The 11,301-nt window shown below is 36.0% G+C and overlaps 1 protein-coding gene across 1 annotated transcript in view; it reads left to right on the forward strand.

Annotated features, from left to right (window-relative positions):
• The window catches only part of CUL3 (cullin 3), a 62,351-nt gene extending 54,291 nt beyond the window's left edge, over positions 1 to 8,060 (forward strand). The window contains exons 14-16 of the mRNA XM_064516910.1: positions 4,280 to 4,466; positions 6,357 to 6,502; positions 7,245 to 8,060. Coding sequence (XP_064372980.1) covers positions 4,280 to 4,466; positions 6,357 to 6,502; positions 7,245 to 7,376 — 465 coding nt within the window. The 3' untranslated portion in view covers positions 7,377 to 8,060. The remainder of the gene's footprint in view (positions 1 to 4,279; positions 4,467 to 6,356; positions 6,503 to 7,244) is intronic.
• The last annotated feature ends 3,241 nt before the right edge of the window (positions 8,061 to 11,301 follow it).

The following is an 11,301-nucleotide window of genomic DNA, read 5'->3' on the forward strand; positions in this document are numbered from 1 at the left end:
TACTCTTCAGATTATTCAGCTTGTTTCTAGCTTGTTAATACAAGAATGTTTCTTTAAATCCATCCTTGTTGGCATTAAGGAAATCAGGGTTTGAAGGGAGCCTCTTCATAAACTACTCATAGCCCCCCAAAAAATAATTTGGGGGAACAAATAGCCCTCTTTGCTGTGAACTCCATTTTAGGAGCAGTACAACTTAAAGTACTTCCTCTGTGAACACTTTAAAAAAAAAAAAAAGAAGGGGGGGGTTGTGGGGAGGAGGGAGGGGGCAGAAAGATAGGGTGGTTTCTTTGGCTTGTAACCAAAGGTTTCTCTTGTTGAAGTTGGTGTTGAAATTGGTCTGGTGGCTACTTTCTTTCACAAAAGTTACAGGCTTTATGAGCAGAACTCATTAGGCATCACCAGATATGAATGAAAAAGTATGATTTTAAAATGTACTCTAAATCAGAGTTTATTTCATTAAGACTGGATGATAGAGAAGGGTGTCCACATTCTTCTGGTTGTATGGGTTTTTTTTTTTGTTTGTTTAGGTGTTTTTGAGCTCTTCATGTCCCACTGTAACTGAAAGTCATACTTAAGAAGGCATACTTGTTTTGTTTAACTTCCTTGAGGGAAAGGGGTGGAAGATGTCTTTAACTGCAACCAGGAGATCTTATGATACATTAGGGCAGAAGTAATTTTATCTTTGTTCATTGATTATTGAATACCATGATTAATTACTGAGTGCTGGACAAATGTTAATGCTCTCCCTATTAAATTAGTGCTTTTACTGCAACATAGCATGAGAGATGGATGGTGGCATGCTTACAGAAGTATAAAAGCATTTCTGATATGTAAGTGCTTCTACAGATTCACAGCTGGATAGACTAATTTGCAGTTGCCTTTGCAGTTGGATAAGAATCATTAAATACGAAAATTCCTTCCCCCAAATTTATTGGAATTATTGGATGTCTGCTTGTCAAGGGTTTTGTTTATATATACAAAAAAACTAGTGGCAATATGGGTCTAGTTTAATGCTACTGACATCTAAGAGGAAAGTTCTTCATGCAGGCCTTCAAAGCGTGCCAATTTTCAAAGAATCCAATTTCTTCTAAGTGAACTTCTAATACTTGGAACATTTTTTTTCTGTTTACTTTAAAATTTGCAGTACATCTCAGTATTTTAAAAGGTGAAATGCACATTTTTAATGGTGAAGTCAATAAGGGGAAATACGGTTAGTTCTTGCTTTATCCCTAGTTATAGCAAGCAGGAAATACAGATGTGACTGCAGGGGAAGTAAAGCTGTTGTATAATTCAACATAGAGGAGACAATAGAACTTAAAACTGGCTTACCCTTTTTCTCTTTTGCTGATCTCTGCTTTGGAAGAATTATAAGTTGAAGTCTATATAAAGAAAAGTCCATTTAGTTTGAAAATGTTTTGTTTTTTCGACAGAACAATATGGCACTACACTACTTTTTTCTTTCTAATAAACTTTTTTTTTCCTTGTATAGAGCTTGACAAAGGCTGTTCCATGCCTAGAAACATCTCCTTTGTAGCCTCCAGATATAGCTCATTTGGAAATGTTTTTAGAACTGAAATTGTGTAATAGGTACTGCTCTTATGCATGATTACAGTATCCTCTTTAAAATAAGGCATTTCTGTATAGAAATATGTTTATAAAAATATGCTGCAGATTGAAGGAAAAAGTGCAGGAGCATCTGTTATCGCCTTTCCATTCATAATCACAGCGCGCGCGCTCTCTTCTCTCTTCTCTCTCTCTCTCTCTCTCTCTCTCTCTTTTTTTTTTTTTTTTTTTTTTTTTTTTTTTTTTTTTAAACCTGACTTGAAGACATATCTGCTTTCTTCTGAGCCACAGTACAATTCTTTTGGTAGTTATTATTTTAAAACTAGCTTATAAATTCTGAAACCCAAATTTTTCACATATATTAATGGCTGAATTGGAAAGCTATGCTGTGAAGTAAAATAAACAGAAATACCTTGTGGTTAGGATAAGGATCTTTAGCAGCAGAGACCTCAAATTTCATTTTAGCTCTTCATTTTGTTTTCACCAGCAGCTGAGTGAATATATTTACTGACAGAAAACAGCAGAGTGAATAAATTTATTTATAGAAATCAAGATAATTTTGAATGGATTAATCTTTTGGCATTAGAAATCAAGGTTTGGGAATCTGCTTCTCACAGGCAGTATGCTAACTGTTAGCTAGATTTGGTTTGTAGCCTCAAGGCTTTACATTTAAATAAGTTCTAAAATGTAAGTGCCACCTTCCTCTAGTTTGTTAAAATTATGCTGATCATGCCATTTCAGTAAAGTTCTTTTTAATGTGACCATCTAAAGGATTATGACTTTATTTATTTATTTTTCCTTAATACTACTTTATGCTGGATCCAGAAAAAATATGTGAAGGAATCAAGGTGGCAATTGTGCAAAACACAGTTAATAAAAGTAATAGCTTTCTATGAGCTGCTTGTGAGTAGACATTTTGATATTAGCAAATAATTAAGATATTTGGATACACATAGCTTATTTCAAAGACTGTGAAAATTTCTGAATGCAGTATTCTAAAAGTACCCATGGCATCAACTGTTGAAATAATATTTCCCAGTCATCCATAAGCAATAGGTATCAACAATTCTGAAACTGTGTAATTCAGACTTACTGAATTTTTATCTCCTGCATTGAAATGAATTTGTAGTAGTGTGTCACAAGCACAACTTATGCACATAATTTCCCATAAAGTGAACATTGCATGCTTAATGTTAGGTGCACAGTTGAAAAGTAAGGCATACTTTCTGTCCGAGCCTTGGCATTGCAGTGATCCAGTACAGAGTTGTTGAGTGTGGGCTGTGTTGTAGTTAATGAGAGAGTCCTGGTAGGGGCTAGTACATCCAAATCAATTTGTGATCTCTGTCTGGAGTAGATGACCACAAAAGAGCAGAATTCCCTTCTTGATTGATATTACAAAAATTCCGTGTGTGAGGTAAATAGTATCATTTAATAAAACCTATTGTGCTATGAAGTTTGACTTTCCAGTCACTGTTTAAAGAGCTTAAGTAATTTCCAAATCTTAGCCTTTTGAACACTGGAAGTTGCTACTGCTTTTAGCCTGAAGGTCATCAGTTTGACTTGCATGACATGAGAACTGGAAATTGTTGGGGGCAACGGGAGGGCTTGACACTGTACTTAGAGCGTAAGATGGGGAAGCCAGTAGTGTGACAGCTCTCGTAGTTGGGTTGATACCTGTGACGTTTGTTTCTCTCTTCAGTAGTTTAAGCTCCAGCTGCTAGAGGTGCCTCAAGAGTATGAATGGGAATGTGGAGTCAGAGATGTTTTCTCCCCTTTCACAGTTGGAATAAACCACAAACACAGATACTGCTGTAATGAACTCCTAATGAATAGGAGCTAAAGAAATTAGTTATGTTTGTGGAAGCAGTAATAGGTGGCCTACTCCTAAAACATTGTAAGTCATCATTCTGCATCCAGGATAATGTGGTGGCTTACCTAACATGGCTCTCAGCTAAACTCTTAAGGATACTGAGAGGTGAAACCAGTTATGTAAGAGGGTTTTTTTTTAATTATTTTTTTTACAGACCTGTATAGGACATCCTTCTATAGATTCTTATATTTGTTGCACTGTAATAGTTTACGTTCTGAATTCCACTTGTAGATGTCCAAACCAAGGGGCAAGGTAGGGTAAGGCTGTAAATAAATCATTTCAGGATATTTGAAGAGGAGGTGTAACTTGATCTAGAGTATTTGTATGTTGTGGTGAAACCAGACCTTGCTTGCTTTCATCTGTAAAGATCTTGTTTTCATTAGTGCTGCTGAATGCAAAAACACTTATCTAAGTCTTCATCAGGAATGCACATGAACATCATGTATGCTTTCCATCACTGACCCAGCTACTTAAAAGCTGTGGTTTCTTTCTCTTCAGCAACTGTTGGAGATAGCGAGCAAATCTTTTCAGCTTTCCCAAAAGCTACAGTGAAATGTAACAGTTAATAATTTGTTTTTTTATTTTCAGCTCATGGTAACTATTTACTTGACAGAATTCACTGTCTATGTGTTGAACCATGTTGATCATAAGTAATTTTGTGTAGTACCTGTTGGGACTTTTTTACTGAATGAATTCTAACCTGTTAAGCTATAGAACAGTAGTAGTATTATTAATCTATTTTGCAAGCTTGAAGACTCACTTTTTTAATCAATCAGTGCTGTTGTTTGCAGAGCATGGTATTTATTTTTGCAATAGCCATAAACTGATGAAGATATGTTTCTTTAGGAAATTCAACAAGAAACTGATATCCCTGAAAGAGAACTGGTTAGAGCCCTACAGTCCCTTGCATGTGGCAAACCAACACAACGTGTTCTCACAAAAGAGCCTAAATCAAAAGAAATAGAAAATGGTCATATATTTACAGTGAATGATCAGTTCACGTCTAAACTACACAGAGTCAAGATTCAGACGGGTGAGTGAGGTTTTTATGTTCTACTGTCTTGCAGCCCCCAAACTGTCTCAGAATGTTAAATTATCTTTTGCAGGATTGATATTTATACAAGTAAAAATAAGAGTAATATTATTTTTTTATGACTGGTTGCATCAATACATTTGCCTCAGTATTTAAATTTTCATAGAAGTCAAGTCAGTTAAGCCTTTTGCTTTTTGAAATCTGTAGTTGTCTCTTAAAAAGGGATGCTAAAAGAGAATAAAGTTCAAATTAAATAGTAAAATTTAAAAAATGTCAAGCTACTGTCTGATTCAGAAAAAGCCAGCCTCATAAATGTGTAAGCTATTGTACTTCTGTAAAATTATGAAGTGATGTTTTTATCACATGACAGCGGTGCTCATTTCCAAGTGTCAGGTAGCTGTAATGTCTGTGGGCGATGATTTGAGTGGAGTTTAACAAATGAGAAAAGCTAATAAGCATGATACCACTTAACTATTTCACAGAAGTGCTGACTGGTGTAATACCTAAGTAGTGTTGATATCCTTTGTCTACAAAGCACTCTGGATGGTTAATTTCTGAATTGTAGCATTGCTGTCGTTACATTTTACAGACAGTGTTCTGGACGATTAGTTCTTAATGCATTTAAAAATATTTTCTCATTCACAAATCTTGGTACATGAAATACAAAGCATTATTAGCAAAAGTTCAGATATGTTTTAAGTGCAGTAGCGATAATTCACATATTTGTTGCATGTAATATAATTTGTTAGACGGCTTCTATGCAGCAGATCTGGGTGGGTCCAGGGGTGGAAGCACGTGAAACAGTAGTATATGCTGGTAATTTCTTACACGTATCCTCCTGCATAAGCAATAGCTAGACTGTCTTCGTATGGCACGTGGAACCCTATGGTGTCCATACATATGCTATGTCTGGAGAATTGTGTGGTGAGCAGGAGCACAGCAGCCCAACGAGGGTACTTGGGACCCTCTGATCAGGGCCCAAGGCATTTCACTGGCATAATTAAACTAAATTGTGGCAACTGTTAAAGTTTTTGAAATTTTGCTTTTCTGCTACACAAATGTATATGAATTATCATTTGAGGTTCAAAATAGTTTTAGAGCAAGAGTGATACTCAGTTTTGCCTGCCTTTCTGCCACAGAAGACATATATATCTCTTTAAAACCTGTAAATACACAGCCTGGGGGAGAGTGGTGGCAGTGTGAGAGAAGGGATTGGTTATAATGATGCTGGGGAGAAAGGGTAAGAAAGGCTAGATACGAGGGCAGAAATAAAGCAGTAATAATAGAGACCAGTACAAAGGAGAATACAATTGAGTTGGAGAAGATAGGAAAAAGTAGACAGTTTCTTCTGGCTAATGAACTTCTGAACTGTTTAACTAATTTGTAAAGTTTAACTTTGAAGTACTGTTTACTGCATTTTGCCCAGTCATGATTGTATTATCTACTGAAAATAGAATCTGAGTACTAGATTTCACTGCAGTGTTAGCAGGAGTTAGGGATTTTTTCCCCCTTATTTTTATGAATTATCCGTAACATTTTTGGGGGGGGAAATGAGTTAACAGATTATTCACTGTATTAAAGAGAAAAATATTTAATGGCAACAGGGGAGATGCTGGGTCGGGGCTGTAAGCAGACTTGAGTACTGTTCAGATTTTAACATAGTAATGTTTAAATAACAGATTGTTACTTTGTCAGTTGCTATCAAAATATGACAGAAAGTGCTAATATGTTCTTGTGGCTGCTTTTCATTAAAAAAACAAGTTTTAAAATGTCAAAACTCAGAAAAAATACAACTTAACTTCTGGATGAAATTAAATAATGAAGCTAACACATGCACAGAAATTGGTTTTAATTTTGCTAAGGTACTTTACTTTCTCTTTTTCTTTTAAGTTGCTGCCAAACAAGGAGAATCTGATCCAGAAAGGAAAGAAACAAGGCAGAAAGTAGACGATGACAGAAAACATGAGATAGAAGCTGCTATAGTTCGGATAATGAAATCTAGAAAGAAGATGCAACACAATGTGCTAGTAGCAGAGGTATACTTGCACACACTTTTGATATGGGCTTGGGAATTCTTTTTGTTCTTCCTATTTTAATTTACATCATTCTGAAAGGCTTTGGGGAGATGTTGTATTTGATCCATTGTTTTTCTCCCCCAGATATCTAAAAATATCTAAATCAGTTAGGATAAATCAGTTGAGGACACGCTCATGGGTATACTTGCTTTCCCTTATTCCCTTTAGTGCCTATTCTGATGTCATCAATTTTCTTAAAATATCATCCCACAATGAAAAACATTACACTTAATATTAATTGTTTTCTGCTTTGAAGTTGTTACTGACTGTTGGATCCCAGTTTGAAAAGTTGAGCTATGAGAGAGGGGGGAGAGAGGGAGAAAGAGATGGAAGGAAAGGGGGGGGGGAGAGGAAGGGACGGAGGGGGAGAGAGAAAGAATCCTACTGCTCTTAACTCTTAAGTTTTGCAGCTTCACAAACAGTAGCCATTTTCCAATCCTGAACTTCCTTACAATTGTGAATTTGAGAGGATTATCAGGTTGTGGCTATGAATCTCTAGAGGCCTGTACTTTGAATCAGACCCAAAAATGAGCAAGCAACTGATGTAAGAAGCTGGCAAGAATGATGCAGACTGCTTTTTATACTTCACGATTGTAGCTAGCCCCAAAATAGGTTTTTTTCTGATTATTTTGGTCAATTATGATACCTTGTGATCTTACTTGACCTGCAGTTTTATATGATTGTTTTTGATCTTATGTTTTAGGTAACTCAGCAGCTGAAGGCCCGATTCTTACCAAGTCCAGTTGTTATTAAAAAACGTATTGAAGGACTTATTGAGAGAGAATATTTGGCACGAACACCTGAGGATCGCAAAGTATACACTTACGTAGCATAAAATGCGTTCAGAAAATTTGATTTATTCTTGGACTATACTCTTCGCATGAACTGGGAAGTTCTTTTAAATCATTAATATTAAGACGACCATCTCTTCTATTAAATTACAATACATGTTCTAGACCATTCAGATCAAGCCTTTTACTCCTTTTGAGAGTTTTCAACATCAATTGATTGAGCTTCAGGCTTTTCAACGTTATCCCTGTAGAGATCATCCTTACAATTCTTCGGGAAAATGTGAATGTGCCGCGTTTGTTTTCAATACTGTATGAAAACAGAAAAATAAAAACAAATTTAGAAAATACAGCTCATTAAAAAATAAAATTGTTGGAATTTCATTTCCCCAGATCTTCAGTGTTGATGTAAATGTGTTTCTGTAGTGTTGCTTAGCACTTCGCGCATTGTATAAGTTGGGTTTAAAAGAAACCACAACTGGTAAGACAAAATTCCCAGTTATATTGCTCTGCTTCAGATGTTTCTTTAACTAGCCATGTTTAATTTAAATACTTGGTAATCTTACAAAGACCCAAGAATACAACTTCAGCATGTTTCACTCTTCCAGCTGCACTCACTGTTGTTCCAACAATATGAATCAGGAACTTTTGGGGGCTCAGAAAAGACCGTAATAATTTTGGCTTTCCCTTCTGTAATTTGAGTTCTTCTAAATTAAACTCTATATTGATTAGGTTTGTTCTGGTTTCTTTATAGGAAAAAGGAAAAGATTTTAGTGTGTATAAACTGTATAATAATTTTTGCTGTTGTACTCACTGCTGATAGTGGATTGTACAGGGCGATGTTTTTATTTCACTAAATGTAGACAAAATAAATTTAAAATAAATGGATTTAGTGTACACAAACAACTAATTCAAGTGTGTTAGAGTACAGGGATGACAGTCTCTGGAACGAAATACCATCCCCTGGGGAAACATCCTGGGATTATATTTTGTCAGTAAACATCATAAATGGGTTTATGGCTAGTGGGTTTCCCATCATAAGTACATGCTTCAGGAGATTAAAGTGAAGCCAGTGTGCACTATTTGTTTTTAAAATGCAATCTAAATATGCAATAAAAATTGTTGCTATAATGAAATTTTCAATTCTTACACCAGAAATTTTTTCCCTCTTGTCAGTATGATACAAAAATAGATGAAAAATTGCAGTTCAATGACATCATTATTCTGATGGTTAGAATTTCAGTTTGATGTGTGCATTGTACTGCAGAGTTTCTATTCAGCTATATTTTGGACATTGCAAGATGCACAGTATACAGTTTTTCTCCTGTAGCTATTTTTCTGTTTTAATTCAATACAGTGTTTTTTTTTTTCTTGGTTTGCACTGTTTTCATCCATAGATACTGGAAAAACATATTTGGGATGAGCTTCCCAAAACGTAGAGGTGGAGTTGAAACAAAAGTTGGTTGTAGAGCATTAAGGTACTGCCAGAGCATTTCTTAATTAACTGTATTAAGTGAATATGTTGTTCTTGTGGTGCACTATAGCATTTGATTTCAGTAAGAGTATTTTTGATAATGTGTCCCCATTTTCCCCTTCCTGCCTGCCTGTTAGGATACAAAGACTAATATTATTGTTCAGTAGTAGCATATTTGTACAAAAAGCAGTGACTTGAATGGCAGTAATATTTTTGCTCAGGTATTCTGAATGTTGTTAATTATCCCTGAATCAAAAAGACATTTTTTTCTTTACAGTTTACTAAATAAAATAAAATAAAAGGAATCCCTTCCCCATCCTCCCTGCTTCCCCTAACACACACAAAGATTGAGTTTTTAAGTAATCGGGGGGGGGGGGGGGGACTTAGCTTCCAAACAGTGTTGGTCAAGAATTTAGTCCAAACGGAAGACAGCTATCCATCAGCTATGCTAAAAATATATTTGCTGACAGTTACTAAAATGCCTGCATGTCTGTTCATGCACATTATATGCAAAACGTCCGTTAATAATGCTCTTCACCATTTTCCAGTAATATTAGAAATGTTGCAATTGTTTAGCCATAGTACAAATACTAAATATAGGATTGTAGCAGAGTCTAGTTTTGGCTTGTGTCTTCAATTATCAGAAAAATCTTCCACCAAATGTCAGTCACTCTTCTGTGTATCAGTTTGAAGGTTTTCTTTTTAGCCTATCTCATTTTTTTAATAGCATTAATGTTATGATAATTGCATGGTAATGCTTTCCAGTGTGCTTTTCAGGTAGGAATGGGTTGATATCCTTTTCTTTTTTTTTTGGTGAAGTTTATAGAGATCTTGCCATTGCCGTCCATGCTGGGAGGATTTTGCCCTGAGCACTGTAATTGTACTTTCGGAGTGCGTCAGCTGAGGCATGGTAAAGCACTCTGGTTGCTTTTAGCAAGCATGGGGTTTGAAGTACTGAGCCTGAACGTTAAAGGAACGGCAGTGTAATTACGTGATCAATGATTTTTTTGCAAGCTATGTGGGCAGAGTGTTGCTAAAAGGATAACAGGTGGTGACAGCTATTTTCAGTAACAAATACCGGCGTATAGTTTCCATTTTGAATTCAGTAGAATTTCGGAGACGCTAATTATTCAGGGAGGGACTTTTGCTGAGTGGCCTTTTGGAAACGTGTCCTTTACCGTTGAACTAACAGATCATGATACTAAGGATTTCAAGATGAAAATGTGAAAACTCCGGTCAGGGAGAACAAGACATCGCTATGACTCTGTTCAAGGTGAGTTTGATGCTTATGCCTTCACATTGTTTGTCTAGAGTAGTGAGATTTCTTTCACTGTCTATAGTAGAGGTCTGCTATTCCTTACCTAATTTCAGTTCTGTTCTTCCCTTCTAAATTTGCCCTTAAAACTTTTAAAATAATTTTGTTAAAATTTCCTCAATAGCATTACCCAGTTGCATGCATTTGTGTAATTGTTAGTTCGGTTTCTTTGCATGAATGTATGGTTAAATGTAGTAACAAGAAATAACAAACATGGAGCTTAATTGTTTAAAAGTTTTAAAATAAAGAGTAGTTTTTGAGTGTCACAGCTATCTGAAGATTTGTAGGCACATACTTTTCTTGTAGACAAGTTTATTTTTAAGGGTCAAGGCCATCATAACAAATAAGAGTATCCTGGTTATCTCTCATTTAATGCTTGCTCTTTTCAGTGTTAGCTACCTTTATAGCTTTGATTCTCATTTGTTCCTTTGTCTCCTAGAATTAATCTGTACAATTCCCCCATTTGCTACAGAATGAATTGATTTTAAGCATAATGTCTGCAAGGCAGATTGAGTCTTGGATGCTAAGAAACTCATGACTGAAATGTTTCTCCTCACCCCTTTTCATGGTGACAAACTTTGCTCTGACAATGCTGAAGGTTGCAGTGCAGATTACTGTCTGTGCTCGTTACCTTTGGTCACAGAGAGGTTGGCATCTTCCATAAAATCACTTTTCTGGACCTATGTTAGCGTATTCTGGTTGACTGAAATATTTTTAATCAAGTATGTTGTAGTCAGTACAATATCTGATAGGTGGCATATACATGAAATAGAGCCTGTCATGATAAATCTTTTGGGGATAAGCTTGTACCGAGAGAAGATCCCATTTTGTCAAAAGCTGCAAAAGCCGGGATAGTTTGTGATCTCTGGTCTGGTATGTCCAAAACTGACCAGACCCCTTATAGCTTGGTCTAAAACTGCTGAACACTGTTTTGTTCCATGGCGGTGGCTGGAGGGCAGGTGGGCCCTGAGGATTAGGTTGCAGTTCTCTGCAGACCTTATGGATTTGGGTGAGGATTTGGCAGTCCAGAACTGGACTCAGAATAGTGTGGGTAGAGCTGGTAAGAGGCATCGTTGTGTTCAAAGTGCTTAATTTCTGTCGGCATTATTCATTTTGGTATTTTGGACAGTAAAATAACCAGTGTGCTTAGTCTGAAGCATGTGTTTAAGAGTGCCTCTATTTT

This window comes from Dromaius novaehollandiae, chromosome 9 (assembly GCF_036370855.1).
Source record: "Dromaius novaehollandiae isolate bDroNov1 chromosome 9, bDroNov1.hap1, whole genome shotgun sequence".
Classification (NCBI taxonomy): domain Eukaryota; kingdom Metazoa; phylum Chordata; class Aves; order Casuariiformes; family Dromaiidae; genus Dromaius; species Dromaius novaehollandiae.